The sequence below is a fragment of the Poecile atricapillus genome, chromosome 6 (assembly GCF_030490865.1).
Source record: "Poecile atricapillus isolate bPoeAtr1 chromosome 6, bPoeAtr1.hap1, whole genome shotgun sequence".
Lineage (NCBI taxonomy): Eukaryota > Metazoa > Chordata > Aves > Passeriformes > Paridae > Poecile > Poecile atricapillus.
This window is the reverse complement of record NC_081254.1, coordinates 37,907,977-37,933,781: the sequence shown is the minus strand read 5'-3', so window position 1 is coordinate 37,933,781 and position 25,805 is coordinate 37,907,977. Positions and strand designations below refer to the sequence as shown.

Sequence of the window (25,805 nt, the reverse complement as noted above, 5' to 3'; positions counted from 1 at the left end):
ATGATGGATTTATTTCTCAATCATTTTAGTCAAAACATTAAAATGAAAAATTGAGATGCTGTCAAAAATGAAACAGAAAGGTTTCAGAGTGGCATTTGAATTTTTAGAAGCACTTATATTTAATTGAAATCAAGAATTTGAAAGCTCTAGTTTGAAACTGGAGCCCCTCTGCTCTGGAGCCAGGCTGGGAGAGCTGGGATTGTTCCCCTGGAGAGGAGAAGCTCCAGGGAGAGCTCAGAGCCTGGAGGGGCTCCAGGAGAGCTGGAGAGGGACTGGGGACAAGGGATGGAGGGACAGGACACAGGGAATGGCTGCCAGTGCCAGAGGGCAGGGCTGGATGGGATTTTGGGCAGGAATTGTTCCTGGCAGGGTGGGCAGGGGCTGGGATGGAATTCCCAGAGCAGCTGGGGCTGCCCCTGGATCCCTGGCAGTGCCCAAGGCCAGGCTGGACATTGGGGCTGGAGCAGCTGGGACAGGGGAAGGTGTCCCTGCCATGGCTGGGGTGGGATGGGTGGGATTTGGGGTCAACTCTGAGGAAAGCTCCTTACTCAGCCAGGAAGGAGGATGGGGTTTTTCTGCTGTTGCCAAAGAGAAGGGAGCTATAAATGTTCTTTCTCCTTTATCATCTCTGATGACTTAGCAGCAAATGCTAAAAATAATTTTTATGCTTCATCTTCAAAGTCAATGTGTTGCAATTTTCCTTAAAAAAAACCAAAACAAATGCTATATTCCAGCAAGAATATTACAAATATTTCAGGATCCAAATGAAACTTTCTGAAGAGGTGCTGCAAGGCTGCCAAATGTGACATTTCACACAGAGCTTTTCTGTCTGAGCTCCCTCCCAGCCCTCTGCTCACGAGGAGACAACAACTGAGACAGTGACACATTTCTGGGAGCAGGCTGACTTGGGGTGCTCAGCTCTCCCTGCACTAAGGCACATTTGGGAATCAGTGACCTGGACCTGCTGGGCTGCAGAGGAAATAACACAAGATTCTGATCCCCAGGGGAAAGCTTGGCCCAGTCAGGTTTTCACATTTCTGATGTTCCATACAGCTTCACTGTCAGCAGTGGGCAGGACACAGCCCAGACCCAGAAATGGGTTTGAGTATGAAAACACAACAGAAGTGAAATAACCCCTGGTGTAACAAATGACTCCTGCCAGCCCTGCATGGCTGAGAGCCTAAATTCAGATGTAACACAACTGATCTGGGTGATAAAGAACATGAAAAAACATCTCAAGAAATTGTACTCTGTGTGAGTCAAGCCAGCTGGGAATTCAGAACTCCAGGGAAACTGGATGGACCTAAGCTAGCACACACATTGCTTTAAATAGATGAGTCTCATTAATATGAAATAAGCAGGCATGAGATAATGTTCCTAAGGTAAGTTCAGCATCTCTGATGATGCTGAACTCATCTCTGATGATGCTCAGTGCCAGCACTGCACACCTCAGTGCAGCAGCCAAGCACTGAGGATTACCTTGACAAGACCAAATCCTCCCTGCTACCCCAGGGAACGATGCCTGCAGCTGCTTCTGCATCTGTTTACACAGCCAGGAACGGGTCCTGACCCTCAGCATTAAACAGCCATAAATATTTTATCAAAGTTCACTCCTTAATTAATGAGTTCCGTGCTCAGCCCACACTGTGCTGGAGCCACAGCACCAAGGCTCACCTGAGCCAGGAGCTGGAGCAGCCTGGACAGGGCTTGGAGTGACCTGGGCTTGTGGAAGGTGGCCCTGCCTGTGGCAGGAGGTGGAATTAGATGATTTAAGGTCCCTTCCCACACTCCCATTTCATATTTTCCCTCTGAACAAACAAAATAACAAAACACACCCCCCCAGCCAAACTCCCAAAGCACCAAAGAACAGCTTTGAGGGAAAAAGACCATGTTTATATTGTCTGCTCCTGCTCTTGATGCTACTCTGACACCAGCCTTGGTGACTCTCCCCATCCCTGTGCCCCTGCTTGTCCTGTCTCAGCATCCACACCCACCTCTTATTTCCTGCAGGACAACTCTAAGAAGGCTTTAAGCATTTCTGTCTTTTCCATCCCTCTTCATCTCCATGATATATCCCGTTTGCTGCATTGCTTGTTTCTCCACTATGGATTTTTTACTTATTTTGTGGTTGTAAAACTTTATCAGGCCAAAACCATGTCAGTCCTAGGACACACACTGATGTTTCAGTAAGAGGGGAATTAAAAAAATATAAATAAAACAAATTCAGACCAAAGAAAGCAAAATATTTCCTTTGTTTAGGAAGTGCTGCCTGGCAGAGCCCTGTCAGCCTGGAAGCAGGTCAGGCTGCTGGGTGACTGACAGGTACCAGGGGAAAACAGCTCCTTTAACTCCTGCCATGCCTGAGTGTATCCCAAGGGACTCAAACCTAATGAGATTCCCTTCCACTGCACCTCAGCAAAGCAGCCAAAGCTCTGGCAGTGCTGCTTTGTCCCCATCAGCTGGGATCAGCAACACCAGAACTGGAATTTCTGCACGGGCAAATTCAGGAATTTGCTGTGTGTTCAGGTATGGAGAGAAAACTAAACCCAAAGAACCCAACTTCGTTCCAAAAGCTTCTTGTGATTTGTCTCTGTGCTGCTGGATCACGGAATTGTGGAATGGTTGTGGCTGGAAAGGAGCCCTGAGCTCTCTAAGCTCAGATGTCACACAGCACAGCCAAGGCCACCCCAATGTCCTCAGGTGCCACATCCATCCACACACCTCGTGAACACTTCCTGAGCAGCTGTGGCACAGCTGGACCAGCCCTGCCAGGAAATCCAACCTGGTTTGGATTCCAACCTGGGACAGGGCCAGGAGGAGAGGGAATGGTCAGAGAGCAGAGGATGCACAGAGAACAGGGGATGAGCAGGGGATGCACAGAGAGCAGGGGATGAGCAGAGAGCAGGGGATGAGCAGAGAGCAGGGGATGAGCAGAGAGCAGGGGATGAGCAGGGGATGAGCAGAGAGCAGGGGATGCACAGAGTGCAGGGGATGCACAGAGAGCAGGGGATGCACAGAGAGCAGGGGATGAGCAGAGAGCAGGGGATGAGCAGGGGATGAGCAGAGAGCAGGGGATGCACAGAGAGCAGGGGATGAGCAGAGAGCAGGGGATGAGCAGAGAGCAGGGGATGAGCAGAGAGCAGGGAATGAGCAGAGAGCAGGGGATGAGCAGGGGATGAGCAGAGAGCAGGGAATGAGCAGAGAGCAGGGGACGCACAGAGAACAGGGGATGCACAGAGAGCAGAGGATGAGCAGAGAGCAGGGGATGAGCAGGGGATGAGCAGAGAGCAGGGGATGAGGAGGGAATGAGCAGAGAGCAGAGGATGCACAGAGAGCAGGGGATGAGCAGAGAGCAGGGGATGAGCAGGGGATGCACAGAGAGCAGGGGATGAGCAGGAGATGAGCAGAGAGCAGGGGATGCACAGAGAGCAGGGGATGAGCAGAGGATGCACAGAGAGCAGGGGATGAGCAGAGAGCAGGGGATGCACAGAGAGCAGGGGATGAGCAGGGGATGAGCAGAGAGCAGGGGATGAGCAGGGGATGAGCAGAGAGCAGGGGATGAGCAGAGAGCAGGGGATGAGCAGGGGATGAGCAGAGAGCAGGGGATGAGCAGGGGATGAGCAGAGAGCAGGGGATGAGCAGAGAACAGGGGATGAGCAGGGGATGAGCAGAGAGCAGGGGATGCACAGAGAGCAGAGGATGAGCAGAGAGCAGGGGATGCACAGAGAGCAGGGGATGAGCAGGGGATGAGCAGAGAGCAGGGGATGAGCAGGGGATGAGCAGAGAGCAGGCTCCAGTGCCACCCTGAGTAGGGAACCCTTCCACAGCAGCACAAACAGCAGCAGGGACCCCCTTGTGACAAGTCTGGGGCCAGCCCTGCAGAACAGCTCTGAGAATAACCGGGAATGCCTCCCAAACCCATCCCACTTCCTTCAGAGACAGCTGGGAACAGCTCTGAGAATAACCAGGGCTGCCTCCCAAATCCCAAACCCATCCCACCTCCTTCAGAGACTGCTGGGAACGTGGAGAGCTCAGGCAGGGAAAAGTTGGGATCTACCAGTACAGCAAGTTTTTAATCAGTCCTTAGTAGCCACAGTAGAAATCCCAAAAGCATTTTGATTGGAGAGAAAAGGCTTTTAACCCCTGCAGGTGTTATCTGGGATAGAATGGATAAATCCTGACCATTGAGTGTTTTCCAGTTCCTTATTTCACTACACATCAAGCAAATAAATTTTCCTTCAAGACCACTGCACCATAAACAAGTGGCACAAAGCCAACAGAAGGACACCCTGAGCCCAGGGCTCAGAGGGACCAGCCAGCACGACAGGGACCATGGGCAGTGACACTGAGAACAAGCCCTGAGAGCAAACAAAGCAGCCACGGTGGCAGTGACCACTGCCCTGATGTGACAAATGCTTGGAACACGCTTCATTTAACACACCCTGCTCCAGTCTGGTGTCCCAAGGCTTTGTGCTGAGCTGACAGTGGGTAAAACCTGGATTACAGGAAAGGGATGAGTGCTCAGGACCCTCCCAACCCAGAGCATCCCACGATTCCATCAGCCCCTGGCAGGAGGGTGGGAAAGCTGGGGGTGGGAGCCCAGCCCCTCCCTGGGCAGCGCTGCCTCCAGGCTGGGAGAGCTGAGCTGGGAAAACAGCCAGGAAGGTGAGCTGAGGGGACAGAAAAGCCACTTTCTGCAGCTTGAAGTGACCCTGTTGGCACCCAGCCTTGTCAGGGTGGACTGAGCACAGCCCTGCTGCAGCAGCTCCAGCATCCCTGCAGGGCTGAAGGAAAGGCAGGACTGCACACCCTGCTGAACACCTGCCTGTGTGTGTGAGGAAACACCTTCATCATCCCCTCTCCAGCCTTTCCTGCCCCTCCTCAGGCTCTGCCCCTGCTCCACAGGTGAAATCCCCTAAAGGCTCACCTGGACCTGCAGCAGCAGTGAATAACAAACCCTGAGCACGGTGCCTGGGAAGAACTGCACAGCAATGAGGAGATTCTCAAACATCTCCCACCATGTCATTCTCCATTAGAGTCACTCCCACAGAATTCTGTTCCATTCCTGAGACCTTTGGGGGTTTATCTGGGGATGGCACATTTGGCTGTAACTGCAAAGGGAAATCAGGAATTGGTTTTTAAATGGCTGCTAGAATGGATTAGGGTTTTGCCACCCCAGCAGCCAACACTCGATGCTCTGGGGAGAAGGAAGCTCTCCCCTTTGCATGCAGGTACAAGCCTCTGGCCCACTGTGGGCAAATAAAGACAGGATCCCAAGAGTGATTTCATCTGGATTTCTAAAGTATTGGCTAATATTTGTCTGCTTTTACCATAAAATACATTCCTACAAATGCTGTTATGTGTCTTAAATTTTTTCAGTGCTGTTAGAGCCTTGCTCCCAGAGTGGTTGGATGGGTTTCAATCCTACATCCCAGTCAAGCAGGACGTGTACAATTCTCAGGATTTGCTTTTTAAATGATTTTTCCCTTTAAGCTGAGCCTTGTTCCTGGTCACACATGAAGAGCTGCAGCACAGAAGGTGACAAGCTGAGAACACATGTTTTAAGGAAAAATGTTAAAGATCATTATTTAAAGGCCTTCACTTGTTAACATTCATTTGCTGATGCTACTTTGAATCCAAGCCATCTGCAATAAAAAGTAATATTTTAGAGATGCATTTTAGGGAAAAAAAATGTGAAGTAAAGTTTTACTCTTCATGTAAACTGACATTGCACTGGGAAACTTGGTGAAACTTCACCACGTGGGAGGTGTTGACAAGTGAGCATATACCAAGGGAAGGATTTACAGGCACACACTTCCACAAATATAGCCCAGACTGGTATTTGTCAAGACAACCCATGAGCCTTCAGCACATTCTTTAGAGCCTCATTCGAGTGGGGTGTTATTTTCTCCATCAGGGCCCTGGTGACAAATGCACTCTCCTCTGGTCAGGCCTTTCAATCACCACTGCAAACACCAGAATTCCAACCACTCTGATATTTGCAGGTCAAGGACAAGAGGTTATGAGTCATGAAGCTGCCGAGAGCCAACACAAACCAGGCAGAAATTCCACTGCAAAGTGCAGTAATCCAGCAGTCCCTGGGAAACTTTCAGTTTCTGAGCACATATTAAACAGCCAGCAAGCCCTTACACAGAGAGGGGTGGCAGGTTAAGGATGTCACACATCAGCTGAGAGCCCAGGCTGACAGCTGTGAGCCTTTCTTGCCAGGAAATTATTATTTTGTACTACACACGTTTCTCTGGCTGTATCACAATGTGTGAAATAACAGGCAAAAGTCAACCCGACTCCAATGTGTTTTCTAATTTCTGTCTCCATTTTTAGCTGTGTCAGTGGAGGCATCCCATGAACTGAAAGGAAAAGGAATCTGGATGAGATAAATCACATTTAAAATGATGGAGGGAGCAAGCAGCCGGGAAAGAAAAATAAAAGAACTTAATTTTTGGGGGGTTAAATAGCACAGAATAGAATCAAAATGCCAGACTGGTTTGGGTTGTGAGGGACCTTAAAGCTCATCCCATTGCAGCCCCACCATGGACAGGGACAGCTGCCACTGTCCCAGGCTGCTGCCAGCCCTGTCCAGCCTGGCCTGGGGCACTGCCAGGGGTCCAGGGGATCCTGATTTCCCAGCAAGGACAGGATTCCATGGGAAGCAGCTCTGAGACACAGAGCTCAGCAATCAGGAAATGCCCGAATCAGCTCCTGGGTGAGCACAGACACAGACTGGAATTCAGCAGGGCGTGGAAGAGCCCAAACACCAACATGTGCAGCTGCAGAGGAGGCTCAGCAGCAATCCCTGACCCTGGCACCCCCACTGCAGCCACACCACACACACTCCATCACACCCTGAGGAACAAACGGAGCGGGAAGGAGCAGCTGGGCCCCAGTGCCAGGCAGAGCCATCCCCTCCCTGGCAGCCGAGAGCAAAGCTCTGCAGGGCAGAAGCGTGGCTATAACCCAGGGGGAACAGGGAAACAGCCTCCAGCACAGAGTGCCCAACAACACATCTGGAAACGGAGCCTGCAGAGCCTCTGGGCAGTGCATGGGTCATGTGCAACAAATCTATCATCCAGCTACCCATCTATCCATCTGTCTGTCTGTCTGTCTGTCTGTCTGTCCGTCTATATCTATCTATCATCCAGCTACCCAGCTACCCATCTGTCCATCTGTCCATCTGTCTGTCTGTCCGTCTATATCTATCTATCATCCAGCTATCCATGTCTGTCTGTCTATATCTATCTATCTATCTATCTATCTATCTATCTATCTATCTATCTATCTATCATTCAGCTATCCATCTGTCTATCTGTCTGTCTATATCTATCATCCATCTATCATTCATCTATCCATCTGTCCATCTGTCTGTCTGTCTGTCTGTCTGTCTATATCTATCTATCATCCAGCTACCCATCTATCCATCTATCCATCTGTCCATCTGTCTGTCTGTCCATCTATATCTATCTATCATCCATCTACCCATCTATCCATCTATCTGTCTGTCTGTCTGTCTATATCCATCTACCATCCATCTATCTATCTATCTGTCTATATCTATCTATCATCCAGCTATCATTCATCTATCCATCTGTCTGTCTGTCTATATCCATCTACCATCCACCTATCCATCTGTCTGTCTGTCTGTCTATATCTATCTATCATCCAGCTATCCATCTGTCTGTCTGTCTGTCTATATCTATCTGTCATCCATCTATCCATCTGTCTGTCTGTCTATATCTATCTATCATCCAGCTATCTATCTATCTGTCTATATCTATCTATCGTCCATCTGTCCATCTGTCCATCTGTCTGTCTGTCCATCTATATCTATCTATCATCCATCTACCCATCTATCCATCTATCTGTCTGTCTATATCCAGCTATCATTCATCTATCCATCTGTCTGTCTGTCTATATCTATCATCCATCTATCTATCATCTATCTATCTATCTGTCTATATCTATCTATCTATCTATCATCCATCTATCTATCTGTCTATCTATATCTATCTATCGTCCATCTATCCATGTCTGTCTGTCTATATCTATCTATCATCCAGCTATCCATCTGTCTGTCTGTCTGTCTGTCTATATCTATCATCCATCTATCCATCATCTATCTATCTATCTATCTATCTATCTATCTATCTATCTATCTATCTATCTATCTATCTATCTATCTATCTATCTATCCATCCATCCATCCATCCATCCGTCTACCACACATTATGTCCATATTTATAGATACATTACACAGGTAAGCACTGATTAATAAGCACAGGTAAGCATTGATTAATAAGCAGAGTCAGGCACTAATTAAGGAGCACAGGTAGGCAGAAACCTCACTCCGTGATGCCGCACACCGAGGGAGCCCCTGCCTGCAGAGCACTTCAGATAAAACCCGTTCGCTGCTCGAGCTGACACATTTAAAGCCATTTTTTTTCGATTCACACTGCAAAAGGCTAAAAATTAAAATATTCCATCCCTGCTGCACACGCTTCTATTTTCCCCCTCCGTCCTGTAAACAGCGCGATGAGATGAGGAGCGATGCGATCGGTGCAGGGGAGCCCCGAGAGGAGGGAAACAGAATAAAAGCGCTATAAATGTCGGCAGTGTGGAGAAGCGGGTGCTCACCGCGAGTTCCGAGCGCGGCTCCGGGCAGGGCTAAGGGCGGCTGGAGCGGGAGGGATGCGGGGGGAGCGCGGCTGGGCCGGGCCCGGCCATCACCGAGCGGCTGCGGAGCCTCCCTTCCCTTCCCTTCCCGAGACAGACAGACAGACAGACAGCTCGGGGCCGGCTCAATCCCTCCCTTCCCTTCCCGAGACAGACAGACAGACAGCTCGGGGCCGGCTCAATCCCTCCCTTCCCTTCCCGAGACAGCTCGGGGCCGGCCCAGAACCTCCCTCCTGGGCTGCAGAACCTCCCTCCTGGGCTCCTGTCCCTCCCTTCCCGAGACAGACAGCTCGGACCCGGCTCCTGTCCCTCCCTCCTGGGCTCCAGAACCTCCCTTCTGGGCTGCAGAGCCTCCCTTCCCTTCCCGAGACAACTCGGGGCAGACTCAGTCCCTCCCTCCTGGGCTGCAGAACCTCCCTTCTGGGCTCCTGTCCCTCCCTCCTGGGCTCCTGTCCCTCCCTCCTGGGCTCCTGTCCCTCCCTTCCCGAGGTGAGCGCTGCTCCTGGGCTCCTGTCCCTCCCTCCTGGGCTCCTGTCCCTCCCTCCTGGGCTCCTGTCCCTCCCTGAACCCGACGAGGATGCTGCTGGAAAGGCTCGGCATTTCCAGCCTAGTGAGGAAGGCAAAGCACTGCACCCAGCACAGCTGGAACCAGCACAGCTGGAACCAGCACAGCTGGAACCAGCACAGCTGGAACCAGCAGAGGTGGAACCAGCACAGCTGGAACCAGCACAGCTGCACCCAGCACATGTGGAACCAGCACAGGTGGAACCAGCACAGCTGGAACCAGCACATCTGGAACCAGCACAGCTGCACCCAGCACAGCTGGAACCAGCACATCTGGAACCAGCACAGCTGGAACCAGCACATCTGGAACCAGCACAGCTGGAACCAGCACAGCTGGAACCAGCACGGAGCTGCTTCTCGAGCGGGGCTGCACTGCTGCAAAGGGCAGAGGGGATTGAAGGATATTTGGAGTTAAAAACAGACACCAGTCTTTGCACTTGCTCCTAGCAAAGGGGATGGGATCACGTTATAGAATCATGGAATCCCAGAATCCCAGACTGGTTTGGGTTGGAGGGACCCCAAATCCCACCCATCCCACCCCAGCCATGGCAGGGACACCTTCCCCTGTCCCAGCTGCTCCAGCCCCAATGTCCAGCCTGGCCTTGGGCACTGCCAGGGATCCAGGGGCAGCCCCAGCTGCTCTGGGCACCTGGGACAGGCTCTGCCCACCCTGCCAGGAACAATTCCTGCCCCAAATCCCATCCAGCCCTGCCCTCTGGCACTGGCAGCCATTCCCTGTGTCCTGTCCCTCCATCCCTTGTCCCCAGTCCCTCTCCAGCTCTCCTGGAGCCCCTCCAGGCTCTGGAAGGGGCTCAGAGGTTTCCCTGGAGCTTCTCCTCTCCAGGTGAACAATCCCAGCTCTCCCAGCCTGGCTCCAAGGCAGGGGGGCTCCTCTGCACTCACTCCATGTTCTATGGAAATCCACAGCTGTGGAAGTGCAGGGCCAGGCATGGGGATTATCTCCATCAGGAGCAGCACTCCTGGGTACAGCACGCTCTGAACTCACCTGGGAGTGCTGGGAAGATGGGGAAATGCTATAATAGACAGGAAAAGGCAGGTGCTGTTCCAAAGCCCTGCAAGGTTCCATTTGAGGACTAAAATGCATGGGTATAAAGCAGGTCTGTAACCCTCAGTGTGCTCTGTCCTACTGCCTCTCATAGCTGAGGAAACAGCCATTGTCAATAATCACTGAAAATTCCCTTTCCATCAGAAAAAATCACAAATACACATGAAATAAACACATTTGGGTACAAGATATTTCTCACAGCCCCACAACACAAAGCTCTCTACAAGCAAATAGGGTGTATTTGTTTGATTTTGTGTTTTCCTGGCATGAGAAGCAGGGAAGACTGGGAAGAAGAGTGGGAACTGTTCCCAGTGTACAGCCATGAAATGCTGACAGGAATGACAGAGTGACCTGAGTGCAGGGCTGGAGAGCAGAAACCTGCCCTGGAGCACAGGTTTGGTTTTGGAAACGAGGGTCTGGGGTTTATTTCCCCCTTAAACAATAGTTAAGTATCTGGAACTTTCCATTGAAAATCTTCATTTTCCCTCCATCCAAAGCTCACAACTGTGCAGGATAAACATGTGAGTGCTAACCAGATTCTTTAGAAACTCGTTCCTATTTCTGTGGATCACCAAAGCTCTGCTCCTCCCGCCTGTTCCCTGCTCGGGGGTTCAATTATCCTTTGCCAAAGGGACCTGGAGTGGCACTTGGAGACAACAGGACCGGCTGTGGCTCTGAGAGCTGTGACAACAAGGGCTTTGGGATAAATAAAACTGTTTTCTATTTTTAGAGCTGAATTGCAACACTTGGTGGGAGTTTGTAAGCAAAACAAGTCACGTTGCAGGCAGTGTTGTAAGACCTACAGCAAGAGCCCAGCAGTGGTTTGCATCACTGAAAGAATTGGGGTTTGTTTTTCAGCTGGCAAGCGCCCAGGAGAAGAATTCCTCTGGCAACTTCCATGGGCTGAGCTGTACAAAAATGGGAATGGACTTGAAGAGCTTGAAGTCAGTAAGTAAAGAAGAGCTGAAAGAATTTTCATGCTTGGTGTTTCTAATTCACACTGGAAGTTTCCTCACAGTTTCCTTACAGATCCCTTACAGTTTCCTGCACTGTAAGACTGAAAAGCAAAGCAGCAGCACTCTGGGTTTGCTTTTAGCCCTGTCCAGCTGTGCCAGCACAGGGTTCTGAGCTCCCTGTGACACGGGCAGGGATCCATCACCCTGTGAAGCCACCACAGAATCGGCACAAAGAGCGTGGGGATTGCTGAGGATGGGACAGACATGGCCCAGGACACTCAGCACAGCCCTGCCACGCCAGCAGCCACACCACAGCTTCTTTATTAACTTTATTAACTTCTTTAGAATAACTTATTAACTCCTTTAGAATTAAAGAATAAGCTTCTTATTAAACCTAATTAAAATTAGCTTCTTTATTAGCTCTCCAAAAGGAACAAAACCAGGGAATCAGAAGCTCACAGACGGGTTTGGGCTGCCAGGGACCTTAGGGCTCATCCCATTCCAGCCCTGCCGTGGGCAGGACACCTCTCACGGTCCCACAGCAGCAGCCTGGGAATGCAGCAGCGGCTGGGAGAGCACGCAGGAGCAGCTGGCTGGTTAATGATGAACCTCGTTCCAAGAAAGGCTCAGCATGAAATACACGTGTGGTTCCATTTCCAGGGGCGGCCAGGGAGGTGAATGACCAAGCCCTGGTGGGGATGGAGACAGGGAGTGCTCAGATTGCAGAGGGGTTTGGGCTGCTGGGCACAGGAGAGGGGCAGAGCACAGGAGAGCAGCACAGCACCAGAGCACAGCACAGGAGAGCAGAGAGCACAGGAGAGCAGCACAGCACCAGAGCACAGCACAGCACCAGAGCACAGCACAGCACCAGAGAGCAGCACAGCACCAGAGAGCAGCAGAGCACAGGAGAGCAGCAGAGCAGCAGAGCACAGCAGAGCAGAGCACAGCACAGCACAGCACAGGAGAGCACAGGAGAGCAGCACAGCACCAGAGAGCAGCAGAGCCCAGGAGAGCAGCAGAGCAGCAGAGAGCAACACAGCAGCACCATACCACAGCACAGCAGAGCAGCAGCAGAGCAGCAGTATAGCAGCAGAAAGCAGTATAGCAGAATAGCAGCAGAGCAGCACCACAGCACAGCAGAGCAGAGCAGCAGCAGAACAGTAGAAAGCAGAAAGCAGAATAGCAGCAGAGCAGCAGAAAGTAGAATAGCAGCAGGAAGCAGAATAGCAGCAGAGCAGCAGAAAGTAGAATAGCAGAATAGCAGCAGAGCAGCACCAAAGCACAGCAGAGCAGCAGCAGAGCAGCAGAAAGCAGTATAGCAGCAGAGCAGCACCACAGCACAGCAAAGCAGAGTAGCAGCAGAGCAGCAGAAAGTAGAATAGCAGCAGGAAGCAGAATAGCAGCAGAGCAGCACCACAGCACAGCAGAGCAGAGCAGCAGCAGAGCACAGCAGAGCAGCAGAAAGCAGTATAGCAGAATAGCAGCAGAGCAGCACCACAGCACAGCAGAGCAGAGCAGCAGAAGAACAGTAGAAAGCAGAAAGCAGAATAGCAGCAGAGCAGCAGAAAGTAGAATAGCAGCAGGAAGCAGAATAGCAGCAGAGCAGCACCACAGCACAGCACAGCACAGCAGCAGAGCACCAGGGATGCTCACACAGACACCAGAACCTGCTCCTCGGACAGCTAAACACGTACAGCTCTTCTGTTCTGCCTTGGACAGCTCTCCCCTGAGCTCCTCAGCAGAACAGAACTGGTTCCACTCCTCCTCTTTATCCATCGGCTGGACACAGGGTAATGCCCACATCTGTAACATCCTGACCCTGTCCAGCTGGGAAGGTTATAAGGCAATATTCCTCACTATTGCAATAACTCACAACTTACTGACGTATTTCACTTGGGCCCTGTGACTCAGCTGCAGAAAGGCACAAATGAAAACAATTCCAGCTGACACAAAAGAGCCTGCATGCTTTAATTGAGTCAATACTTTGGCTAAATAAAATAAGGTTTTATGTATTTGTCTTTACGAAGTCCCAGCAGTAAATCAGGATCTGCTTTCAAATGACAACACAAGGTAAGTAATTCCTGCTGTCAAGAGCCCTGATGGCATCGCATCAATTAAAGACCAAAACGAGAAGACTCATTATTTATTATTGTTTATTGGTTTTCTTGGGGCTGCTCTGTGCAGGGTTAAGAGTTGGACTCGATGTTGCTCGTGGGTCCCTTCCCACTCAGCCTGTCCGTGGTTATCACCTATTTTAAGGCTGTGTATGATTCATGTCGGGGCTGGCAAGCTGCGATTTTGCACCTGTATCCTTCGAAACCCCCTCTGTGGATCCCTGGAAATTCCCTGTGGATCCCTGGAAATTCCCTCTGTGGATCCCTTGAGATTCCCTCTGTGGATCCCTTGAGATTCCCTCTGTGGATCCCTGGAAATTCCCTCCGTGGATCCCCTGAAACCCCCTCTGTGGATCCCTGGAAATTCCCTCTGTGGATCCCTTGAGATTCCCTCTGTGGATCCCTGGAAATTCCCTCTGTGTATCCCTGGAAATTCCCTGTGGATCCCCTGAAATCCCCCCGTGTATCCCTTGAGATCCCCCCGTGTCCGCCTGTCCCGTGTGACCCCGCAGGGCGGTGCGGAGCGGGCAGAGAGCGGGAGGGCGAGGGGTGTCCCGAGGGGTCAGCGGGAACCATCCCCGTTATCCCATTGTTATCCCGTTGTTATCCCGCTGTTATCCCGCTGTTATCCCGTTGTTATCCCGATCCCGTTATCCCGCTGTTATCCCGCTGTTATCCCGATCCCGTTATCCCGCTGTTATCCCGCCGTTATCCCGATCCCGTTATCCCATTGTTATCCCGTTGTTATCCCGCTGTTATCCCGCTGTTATCCCGTTGTTATCCCGTTGTTATCCCGCTGTTATCCCGCTGTTATCCCGTTGTTATCCCGCTGTTATCCCGCTGTTATCCCGTTGTTATCCCGCTGTTATCCCGCTGTTATCCCGTTGTTATCCCGCTGTTATCCCGCTGTTATCCCGTTGTTATCCCGTTGTTATCCCGCTGTTATCCCGCCGTTATCCCGTTGTTATCCCGCTGTTATCCCGCTGTTATCCCGCCGTTATCCCGTTGTTATCCCGTTGTTATCCCGTTGTTATCCCGCTGTTATCCCGCCGTTATCCCGCCGTTATCCCGCCGTTATCCCGCTGTTATCCCGCTGTTATCCCGCTGTTATCCCGCTGTTATCCCGCCGTTATCCCGCCGTTATCCCGTTGTTATCCCGTTGTTATCCCGATCCCGTTATCCTGTTGTTATCCCGTTGTTATCCTGCTGTTATCCCGCTGTTATCCCGCTGTTATCCCGTTGTTATCCCGTTGTTATCCCGTTGTTATCCCGCTGTTATCCCGCTGTTATCCCGCTGTTATCCCGATCCCGTTATCCCGCTGTTATCCCGATCCCGTTATCCCGCTGTTATCCCGCTGTTATCCCGCTGTTATCCCGATCCCGTTATCCCGCTGTTATCCCGATCCCGTTATCCCGCTGTTATCCCGCTGTTATCCCGCTGTTATCCCGTTGTTATCCCGATCCCGTTATCCCGTTGTTATCCCGTTGTTATCCCGTTGTTATCCCGCTGTTATCCCGCTGTTATCCCGCTGTTATCCCGCTGTTATCCCGCTGTTATCCCGATCCCGTTATCCCGCTGTTATCCCGCTGTTATCCCGCTGTTATCCCGTTGTTATCCCGCTGTTATCCCGCTGTTATCCCGCTGTTATCCCGTTGTTATCCCGCTGTTATCCCGCTGTTATCCCGCTGTTATCCCGCTGTTATCCCGCTGTTATCCCGCTGTTATCCCGCTGTTATCCCGCTGTTATCCCGTTGTTATCCCGTTGTTATCCCCTTGTTATCCCCTTGTTATCCCGCTGTTATCCCGCTGTTATCCCGATCCTGTTATCCCGCTGTTATCCCGATCCTGTTATCCCGCTGTTATCCCGTTGTTATCCCGCTGTTATCCCGCTGCTATCCCGTTGTTATCCCGCTGTTATCCCGCTGTTATCCCGCTGTTATCCCGTTGTTATCCCGTTGTTATCCCGTTGTTATCCCGCTGTTATCCCGCTGTTATCCCGTTGTTATCCCGCTGTTATCCCGCTGTTATCCCGTTGTTATCCCGCTGTTATCCCGCTGTTATCCCGCTGTTATCCCGCTGTTATCCCGCTGTTATCCCGCTGTTATCCCGTTGTTATCCCGCTGTTATCCCGCTGTTATCCCGATCCCGTTATCCCGCTGTTATCCCGCTGTTATCCCGCTGTTATCCCGCTGTTATCCCGCTGTTATCCCGTTGTTATCCCGCTGTTATCCCGCTGTTATCCCGTTGTTATCCCGTTGTTATCCCGCCGTTATCCCGCTGTTATCCCGTTGTTATCCCGTTGTTATCCCGCCGTTATCCCGTTGTTATCCCGGCCCCGTTCCCTCCCCGCCATCTTGGCGGCCCGGGGGTCGCTGAGGGACGGAGCGCGCGCCCCGCCCCGCCCCGCCCCGCCCCCCGCGCTGGCCAATGGGCGGTCGGTGCGGCGCTGACGTCACGCGGGCGGCGGCGCGCTCGGAGGCGCGCTCGGTGCGTGCCGCGCTCAGTGCGTGCCCCGCCGCCCGCCAGCCATGTCGCGACAGAGCCCTCCCGAGGAGAACCTGCAGGGTAAGGCCGCGGCGGCGGGATCTGCCCCGGCACTGCGGGATCGGCCCGGGATCTGCTCGGGATCGGCCCGGGCACTGCGGGATCTGCTCGGGCACTGCGGCATCTGCTCGGGATCTGCTCGGGATCTGCCCGGGCACTGCGGGATCTGCCCGGGCACCGCGGGATCTGCTCGGGATCTGCTCGGGATCTGCCCGGGCACTGCGGGATCTGCCCGGGCACTGCGGGATCTGCTCGGGATCGGCCCGGGCACTGTGGGATCTGCTCGGGATCCTCGGGATCGGCCCGGGCTCTGCGGGATCTATCCGGGATCCTCGAGATCTGTCAGGGATCCTGGGGCTCTGCCGGGGCTCTGAGGGCTCTGAGGGCTCTGCCGGGGCTCTGCCGAGGCTCTGCTCGGGCTTTGAGGGCTCTGAGGGCTCTGCCGGGGCTCTGAGGGCTCTGCCGGGGCTCTGAGGGCTCTGAGGGCTCTCCCGGGGCTCTGAGGGCTCTGCCGGGGCTCTGAGGGCTCTCCCGGGGCTCTGAGGGCTCTGCCCGGGCTCTGAGGGCTCTGCCGGGGCTCTGAGGGCTCTGCAGGGGCTCTGAGGGCCCTGCCGGGCCGCGGTAGTCGGTGAGTGCCGCAGTGCGTGTCCAGCCCGGTGTCCCGGGAGCAGGCCGGCTGCATGTGCCGTGACAGGGCTTGGGGCAGTCCCGGGATCGGCTGTTGGCACCGCATTCACCGGGACCGGGTGTTGGTACCGCGTTCTCCGGGACCGGGTGTTGGCACCGCATTCACCGGGACCGGGTGTTGGCACCGCGTTCTCCGGGACCGGCTGTTGGCACCGCGTTCTCCGGGACCGGGTGTTGGCACCGCGTTCACCGGGACCGGGTGTTGGCACCGCGTTCTCCGGGATCGGGAATTCCCGAGCGCGGGCACGGGCGGTGCGGCCGCCGCGGAGGTTGCAGTGATCGAGGGGCACATTCTCATCGCTCTGGGGGACTCTGCTCCTTAGCTCCAGGCCTTGAAAGCTGTATCTTAAGAAAATGAAGCTTTCCATTGCTGATCCGGTACCCGGCGGTGCTGGTCTGCGCTCGCACATGTGTCCTGGGCTGGGATATCGTGACAGACCCCTCTGTCCCGAGTCTGTCGCTCGTCTGGCCGCGCTGCACTGCCTCTCGTGGGCTTTGCTCTGTTTCTATTTCCAGCTTCGCAAAAACACCGCTTCTTTTATCTTTAAACCGTGATATCACAGCGTGTTCCATGTGCTCCGGCACAGCCTTTCTCGGAGGACTGTCCAAAAGGAGGAAAAAAAGGGAAAATTGTAAACCACATCTGCTGTCCTCTGGCTGCTGCAGTCCCAATCCTCTCCCTGCTTTATCCTGCATTCCCAGCACTGTTCCCCGTCAGATTTCAGCAGATAGGCTTAATTTGAGCTCTAGTGGTTGTGATCGTTCTTTGGTAACAAATTGAGCTTCCATAAATTTTGGGAGGAAGGGTAGGGAAGGGTTTGTCTGGCTCTGAATGCACTCCCTGCCACACACCAGGCACTGTCACCTGGGGGGGGAAATTCCCAAACAATCCCAAACAGCCAAAACCAGCTGTGGAGGAAAAGGGTTTTTGAAGAAAAGCGTCCCTTCCAAGCTCTGTGGCCTGGAATGTTTTTATCCAGCAGGTTTTGTGGTACTTTGGTTCTCCAGATGGTGGTGTCTGTATTTAGAAGGGAGATACTCGTGTTGTTCCTGAACATGAGGCAGTTTGGCTTTGTGCTGTTCCCATTTGATTTTGGAGCTCTCAGTCTCCTCCCAGGCAGGATATCTGGGATATCTCTGCTTGTGTGATGTTCCTGCTTCACACCAAACCCTGGCTCTGGCTTCTCCCCACCTGCATTCCTGTAAAGCTGCTCCAGCAGCCCTGGCTGGCTGGGCAGGGACCCTGCAGCTCCAGCAGTTCCAGCTGTGCCTTTACTCCCTGACCTGTGCCCAGCGAGCACCAACAGCCCCATCACCGCTGTCTGTGTCTCCCTTTCCCTGCTGCTTCCTTAGACATCCTTCCTCACAATTCAGGGGCTTCCCTCCTCCTGTCCTCGCTGCTCTGTTTGCTGTGCACGGCTGTGGCTGGCCCACGTCTGTTCCACAGTGGGGTTCCTCTGGCATTTGTGTAATTCAGGTATTTTGTGTTCCCTGAACTCTCTTCCAGAGGGCTGGAAGGACAGGAGGCAGGGAATGGCTCCCAGTGCCAGAGGGCAGGGCTGGATGGGATTTTGGGCAGGAATTGTTCCTGGCAGGGTGGGCAGGGGCTGGGATGGAATTCCCAGAGCAGCTGGGGCTGCCCCTGGATCCCTGGCAGTGCCCAAGGCCAGGCTGGACATTGGGGCTGGAGCAGCTGGGACAGGGGAAGGTGTCCCTGCCATGGCTGGGGTGGGATGGGTGGGATTTGGGGTCCCTCCCAACCCAAAGCATTCCAGGATTCTCTAGGGGAGGGAGCAGCTCCAGCCCCTGGAGTGAGGGAGTTGTTGTTCCCTTCCTAAGGAAAACAAAACCCATGTGACCGTGTTAAATATACTGCTAGCAACAAACCCATGACAGCCCTTGCCACACACCCGCTGTTGCTTCACAGCAACACCTACAAATGGGACTGAAAAAAGGCTGCACAAAACCGTCCCTGGCCTCTGGAGCCCAAAATAATTCCAATAAATGAATAACTGGACTTTGGCAGCAAAAGTCCTTGAGGTTATTTTGACTGCCACCTATGTTGAACAATAAAACTTGAATCTATCCCAAAGGAAAAGATCTGTATGTGCAGAGAAACACAATGTACTGAGCAGCTGCTCCCTGGCCTTGTGAGCCGTCCCAGCTCGGCTCCCTGCACTCTGCATTCCTTGCTGTTGCTGAGCTGGGAGGCAGGGCTGGCTCTGTCCCCGCAGTGTCACTGGGCAGGAGCACAGGGCTGTCACTGGGCAGGAGCACAGGGCTGTCACTGGGGCTGGGTACAGGGCTGTCACTGGGGCAGGAGCACAGGGCTGTCACTGGGCAGGAGCACAGGGCTGTCACTGGGCAGGAGCACAGGGCTGTCACTGGGGCAGGAGCACAGGGCTGTCACTGGGGCTGGGTACAGGGCTGTCACTCAGGCTGGGAACAGGGCTGTCACTGGGGCTGGGTACAGGGCTGTCACTGGGGCTGTGTACAGGGCTGTCACTGGGGCTGTGTACAGGGCTGTCACTGGGCAGGAGCACAGGGCTGTCACTCGGGCTGGGTACAGGGCTGTCACTGGGGCTGGGTACAGGGCTGTCACTGGGGCTGTGTACAGGGCTGTCACTGGGCAGGAGCACAGGGCTGTCACTGGGCAGGAGCACAGGGCTGTCACTGGGGCTGGGAACAGGGCTGTCACCGGGGCTGGGTACAGGGCTGTCACTGGACAGGAGCACAGGGCTGTCACTCAGGCTGGGTACAGGGCTGTCACTGGGGCTGGGTACAGGGCTGTCACTGGGCAGGAGCACAGGGCTGTCACTGGACAGGAGCACAGGGCTGTCACTGGGCAGGAGCACAGGGCTGTCACTGGACAGGAGCACAGGGCTGTCACTGGGGCTGGGTACAGGGCTGTCACTCAGGCTGGGTATGGGGCTGTCACTGGGGGCAGGAGCACAGGGCTGTCACTGGGGCTGGGTACAGGGCTGTCACTGGGGCAGGAGCACAGGGCTGTCACTGGGGCTGGGTACAGGGCTGTCACTGGGGCTGGGTACAGGGCTGTCACTGGGCAGGAGCACAGGGCTGTCACTCAGGCTGGGTACAGGGCTGTCACTCGGGCTGGGTACGGGGCTGTACACAGCCCTGCTGTAGCAAAGCCCTGGGGCTGTGGGGCTCAGCTCTGCTTTCTGCCCTGCAGGGTCCTGGGTGGAGCTGCACTTCAGCAGCAGCAGTGGCAGCTCCGTGTCCGCGGGCAGCCAGGAGCAGGTGCCAGCCTCCCTCTCCATCCACAACGGGGACATGGAGAAGATCCTGCTGGACGCCCAGCACGAGTCGGGCAGGAGCAGCTCCAGGGAGAGCTCCCACTGTGACAGGTGAGCAGGAGCTCTGCTGGGCACAGGGAGGGCACTGCCAAGGCCCCAGGGACGTTTGGGTGTCCCAGAGGCACAGACAGACGTGCTGCATGAGTGTGCTTGCATACATCCACGTGCCATTGCTAGGGTGAGTGTTTGATGTGTGCTGTGTGTTTCCATGTGAACACCTGTGTGCATGCCTGTTCAGAGCCCAGAGCAGATTTCCAGGAGTGTCACACAACAGCTCTGCCCTGGGGCAGCTGGTCAGGCAGTGCCAGGAATGCATTTGTTGGATTTTGATGGGCTGTGAGGCCTCCAGCCTAAATGGTGTTCGGAAAAAGCCAAACTCCAGGAGTCAAACTCCACAGTGGGACATGGAACTGCCTGGCCCGGCCTGGGCAGGGGGGATTCAAAGCAAACCCCAGTTCAGCCCTCGTTTGCCTCCTGTTGTTTCTGTGCCAGGGCCCTCAGGAGCGTGGGCGAGGGTTGGGCTCGGTGTCTGGGGTGGCTGGGCTGTGGCAGAACGAGCAGGGGTGGCACTCTGGGCAGAACGAGCCCAGCTCCCAGGCTGGCATGGAAATCCTCACCTCCTTCCCTGTGCTTGTGTCTCGCTGCAGCCCTCCTCGCTCACAGACCCCCCAGGACAGCCACAGAGCTCTGGAGATAGAGAGCCACAGCAGTGGGGAGAAGAACAGCTTCCAGGTGAGATCCTCACCTTGCGTGGGAGGGGCAGCTCTGACTCCCTGTGCTTTGGGGAACAACAGGGGAAGCTGCTGAAGCAGAGGCTTCACAGAAACCCTGGCAGATCCAGGCTGGCTGGGTTTGTTCCTGACACTCGGGGATATTTTGCTTTGGTCTTTCCAATCTGAGACTGAGATTTTTCAGAAGGATTTCCCCTCTCCCTTTGGCTGCTGATGGGGTACATTTCCTGCATCCCCCACCAATGCTGAAATGCACCTCCACCAATTTAGTAGGAATTCTAAAAATTATTTTGACAGCAGCAAGAATTTCTAGAGTCACTTAGATATGGCAGCCAAAAATACACAATTTCCAGGCCCTGCCATAGCTTTGATTCCAGATATTTTAACAATTAATGCCAAACCTGAATACATGCTGCTTTGGAAAACTCCCTCTTCTTTCTTTTCACTTTTTCTCTTTTTTTCTCTTCACTTTGTAAGTTTGTTTACCTTGCAAGGAAAATGAATAAAGACATTTGGAACAAGAGTGGGGGAAAGGATGTACTTTGACCATATTTAATCAATACAGGGCTTATTGCAGGATGACAGGCTGGAATCTGAAGTCTTCAGTGTAATAAATTAGCTTTTAATGTGGAAAAAAAAATACTTATAAAACATTTTGAGAAAGGAAGTATTTCAAGGAAGTGAATTTTTCTGCATGATTTCTACAACTCCTGCTGGACTCCAAGGACCCAGCTTTAGGTTGGCTAAATGTGGTGCTGCAAGTTAATTATTACTGGAAATTATTATTTTTATATTGTCAGAAAAACCCTTCAGCTGTTTAAAGATCATTATTTAGACTTTGAGAACAAATGACCCCAAGTTAGAAAGCCATCAGAATTCCAGCTGCCTGGACAGTTTTATTTCCATCCTGTGTGTGTGTGTGTGCAGCAGGAGCTGCTGGAATTCTGGGAGCAGGATCTATTTTTATCCCAAGGCCTGGGCTGTGTGGAATGGAGCCCAGCTGAGCCAGGAGCTGTGCCCTGACTCAGCGTTTGTGCTGTAACTGCACCAGGGCTGGGGCTGGGGGCCTGTTCTGTGAGCACAGACACACACCTGAGAGCCAGCCCAGCTCACCTGCCAGCCCAGCTCACCTGCCAGCCCAGCTCACCTGCCAGCCTGCCCAGCTCACCTGAGAGCCAGCCCAGCTCACCTGAGAGCCAGCCCAGCTCACCTGGCAGCCCAGCTCACCTGCCAGCCAGCCCAGCTCACCTGCCAGCCCAGCTCACCTGCCAGCCAGCCCAGCTCACCTCCCAGCCCAGCTCACCTCCCAGCTCACCTGCCTGCCAGCCCAGCTCACCTGCCAGCCCAGCTCACCTGAGAGCCAGCCCAGCTCACCTGCCAGCCCAGCTCACCTGCCAGCCAGCCCAGCTCACCTGCCAGCCTGCCCAGCTCACCTGCCAGCCCAGCTCACCTGCCAGCACGGCCCAGGGACCAGAGCTGCTCCCTGCCAGGAGCTGCACAAGCACTGCCAGTGGCATCTGCCAGCCCTGAGCATGGGCAAGGATCCCTGTGCCCAGTGTCCAGCTGGGATAGGGCAGGGATAGGGCAGGGATAGGGCAGGGATAGGGCAGGGATCCATGTGCCCAGTGTCCAGCTGGGATAGGGCAGGGATAGAGCAGGGATCCCTGTGTCCAGCAGGGCTGGGATAGGGCAGGAATCTCAGTGTCCAGCAGGGCTGGATAAGGCAGAAATCTCAGTGTCCAGCAGGGCTGGATAAGGCAGGAATCTCAGTGTCCAGCAGGGCTGGATAAGGCAGGAATCTCAGTGTCCAGCAGGGCTGGGAGCTGGGAATATTTTGGGTCTGTGCATGAGGATTAAATGCTGGGCTGTGGGATTTCAGTGCCAGTGCAGTCTGGTCTCAGGCACACCTGGAATATGGGATATGGGATATGGGATATGGGATATGGGATATGGGATATGGGATATGGGATATGGGATATGGCCTTTGCCTTTCTCACCCCGCTCTGAGGATGGATCTCCCTGCTCCCCATCTTGATGTGGGATGTGAACACTTCCCAGCAGGGCCATGGGGAGGGTGGAAGGTGTCAGAGCTGGCCTGGCTCAGGCACTGAGCGATGGCTCTCGCTTTCAGTCTGAGGAGGATTTCCTGGAGAGGAGGAGGGAGGTGGAGCGGCTGCTGAGGAAGAACGCGGATTGGATCTGGGACTGGTCCAGCCGGCCCGAGAACATCCCACCCAAGTGAGTGCTGGGAGAGCTCCTGCAGCTTCTCCTTCTCCAGCCTAAACACACAGCTCACGTTCCTTCCCCAAATCCAGGGAATTCCTCTTCAAACACCCCCGGCGCACAGCCACGCTCAGCATGAGGAACACCAGCGTCATGAAGAAAGGGGGAATATTCTCTGCGGAGTTCCTGAAGGTGTTCCTGCCATCCCTGCTGCTCTCTCACCTGCTGGCCATTGGACTGGGGTAAGGTTCAATTGAAAAAAGAGTTGATTTTTTTTACCTGCTTTCATTGTGGCCTGATTCTGATCCCAAATTTCCTCTTTGTCCAAGATGGTTATTCAGGGAGCGCTTCCTGCCTGTGGTATTGCTGGATGGTTGATGTTTTCTGATTTTCTCCCTGGCTGGGAATTTCTCAGAACAATTAAGAGGCAGGGAAATGAGGAATTCACACAACACTTGGCTCCACTGGAGATGAGACTCTTAATCTCACAGCTAGGAGATCAGCAAAGGAAAAAGCTAATAGTGAATAGATTTTAAAATTCCACTGACATAGATGTGAAAATACTTACTTTTATTTTAAATTACCCAATACACTTTTTAATTCTGGCCTGGGAGGGATGGGGCCGTGTGGCTGTCTGAGGCCATTGAACACGATGGACGTTCCCTGTGCCAGCCCTGGAGCTGGGGAGTGGTGCCAGGGGCAGTCCCTGGGAATGGAACTGGGCTCTGGAGTTCCATTCCAGCTTGGTGGGAGCTGCAGCGCTGCTCCTGCCGGCTTCCTGAGGAGGGAGCAGGCAGGGAACAGCCGGGCTGACCGTGTGCTCTGCCCCGCAGGATTTACATCGGGAGGCGCCTGACCACCACAGCTTCCAGCAGCAGCTTTTAGAGGCCCCTGGGATGGTGGAGCTGGAGCAAAGCAGACTCAGCTGGAGCGCAGGAGGTGCAGAGGAGGGGGGAGCTGGTCGTGTGTGTCCTGTCCGTGTCCTGTTTTAGTTTAGTCTAAAAATGGGAAGGGAGACGCTGGAGCTCCCGTGTCACATAGAGCCTTCTGGATCAATCCCTGCTGGATCCATCCCCAGAGCACGTGGCAGATGCTGTAGTGTCCCTTAGTGCTTTGTAGTGAAGTACCTGAGAATTAGAGCAGCTCCGTGTTCAAATCAGCCCCAGCTTTCAGCAGCCCTTGTGCTGGGCCGTCCCACCTGCTCCTGTGTGTGCTGGGAATGTTGTCACTGCTCCTGCAGCCCCGCAGGGAGGGACGAGCCCAAACTACGAGTGGCCTTAGAGGTGGATCCGGGAATTCCCAGGGGCTGTCACCCCCTGGGGCAGCTCGTCTCTGGTGGTTGTTGCTTAGTTCACTTCGGGGGGAGGTGTGAGGTGTTGAGCCACAGTGGGAAGAGATGAGGATGTGGGTGAAGCTCCATCAGTTTGTCCTAGTTCAGAGGTAGAATTTGGATTTAGTGCCTACTAAAAGCTGCTTTTGCCAGGACATTTATTTAAGCCCTAGCAGTTACCCCAAGTTCTCTGCTGTACCTACTGCAGGCTGTCGCTTCACAGGCTTTACCTGTCCCATAGAAATCTGCACCTGAACCACAGGGTGGCTTCTCCTTGGTTTTTACTGATGCAATGCCTTTCCCTTCAGTGATTTTACCTTATTTAATGAGAAGATGAATGTTTGCCAAAATACCATGTTTTATATATTTAAATAAAAAGGTTCCTGGTGAACTCAGCGTTTCCTTGTTCCTTTTTCTCCAGTGAGGGCTGGCAGGGGCTGATGAGGCTCTTGGCCTCCACCTGCCCCTTTCCCACTGGTCACTTCCTGCCATGGAATTGAGAACTGTTTCCATGGAGACAGCATCAAACCACCCTCGGCAGGCCCTGGGTAACCTGCACACACACACAGGGGTGTGGTGCTCCTGAGGAGCTGGAAACCATGGGATTGCTGAGGCTGGAAAAGCCTTGGGAGCCCAGCGAGTCCAACCATGGCAGCAGTGCCCAGGCCAGCCCTGCCCCATGTCCCCAAGTGCCACATGCACAGGGCTGGGCAATCCCTCCCTGGGCAGCTGTGCCAGGGCTGGGCAGCCCTTCCCAGGAGTTTTTCCTCATCTCCAAACCTCTCCCCTGAGGCAGGAGCCAAAAGCAAAGGTGGGATCAGAACCCCCTGAATGCTCCGGTGCCGCTTCCATTGCAGTGGGGCCGAGAGCAGCAGATCCCTGCTGAACAAATGTTTGTGCTTTGGAGAAGGGAAGGGGTTAAATCACCGTGTCCCTTTGTCACTGCCATTGGCCCCCAGCTCCTTCACAGCCCTGGGGCAGCGCTGCTCAGCCACAGTGAGGGCTCACAGGTTCTGGAACGTTCTGTGCTCATTCATTCCTCACTGAAGTGATTTTAGTTTGAATTTCACAGCACGATCGTCACCGAGGGGCTGAGCCCGTCCGTGAGCTGCTGTGGCCGGGTGCTGCTCCTGTCCTTGGGCCTGCCCAAAGCCACAGGACAGAAACAACCCCAGAAACAACCCCAGAAACAACCCCAGAAACAACCCCAGGAACCCCAGAAACAACCCCAGAAACAACCCCAAAAACAACCCCAGAAATAATCCCAGAAACCCCAGAAACAACCCCAGAAACAACCCCAGAAACAACCCCAGAAACAACCCCAGAAACCCCAGAAACAACCCCAAAAACAACCCCAGAAACAACCCCAGGAACCCCAGAAACAACCCCAGGAACCCCAGAAACAACCCCAGGAACCCCAGAAACAATCCCAGAAACAACCCCAGAAACAACCCCAGAAACAATCCCAGAAACAATCCCAGAAACAATCCCAGAAACAACCCCAGGAACCCCAGAAACAACCCCAGAAACAACCTCAAAAACAACCCCAGAAACAACCCCAGAAACCCCAGAAACAACCCCAGA

The 25,805-nt window shown here is 53.7% G+C and overlaps 2 protein-coding genes across 15 annotated transcripts in view; one reads left to right on the top strand and one right to left on the bottom strand.

The window, feature by feature from the left end:
- Positions 1-8,817, bottom strand: part of JAKMIP3 (Janus kinase and microtubule interacting protein 3) — a 69,027-nt gene extending 60,210 nt beyond the window's left edge. For all 14 annotated transcript variants that reach the window (XM_058841644.1, XM_058841648.1, XM_058841649.1 and 11 more), the window contains exon 1: positions 8,650-8,817. The gene's annotated coding sequence lies outside the window, so the exon portion shown is untranslated. The remainder of the gene's footprint in view (positions 1-8,649) is intronic.
- A 6,999-nt stretch (positions 8,818-15,816) lies between these two features.
- On the top strand, positions 15,817-24,612 carry BNIP3 (BCL2 interacting protein 3). Its single transcript, XM_058841670.1, has 6 exons — positions 15,817-15,954; positions 19,814-19,988; positions 20,585-20,669; positions 22,800-22,906; positions 22,984-23,133; positions 23,725-24,612. Exons 1-6 carry the CDS (start codon positions 15,918-15,920, stop codon positions 23,774-23,776), a joined length of 606 nt encoding a protein of 201 aa, XP_058697653.1. The 5' UTR covers positions 15,817-15,917; the 3' UTR covers positions 23,777-24,612.
- Positions 24,613-25,805: the final 1,193 nt, after the last annotated feature.

Bases quoted from the DNA above. Each gene is read 5' to 3' on its own strand.
- BNIP3 (XM_058841670.1), top strand. From the start codon at position 15,918: ATGTCGCGACAGAGCCCTCCCGAGGAGAACCTGCAGG. The intron at 22,907-22,983 runs GTGAGTGCTGGG...CCCCAAATCCAG, and splicing joins CCCGAGAACATCCCACCCAA to GGAATTCCTCTTCAAACACC. The intron at 23,134-23,724 runs GTAAGGTTCAAT...TCTGCCCCGCAG, and splicing joins CTGCTGGCCATTGGACTGGG to GATTTACATCGGGAGGCGCC.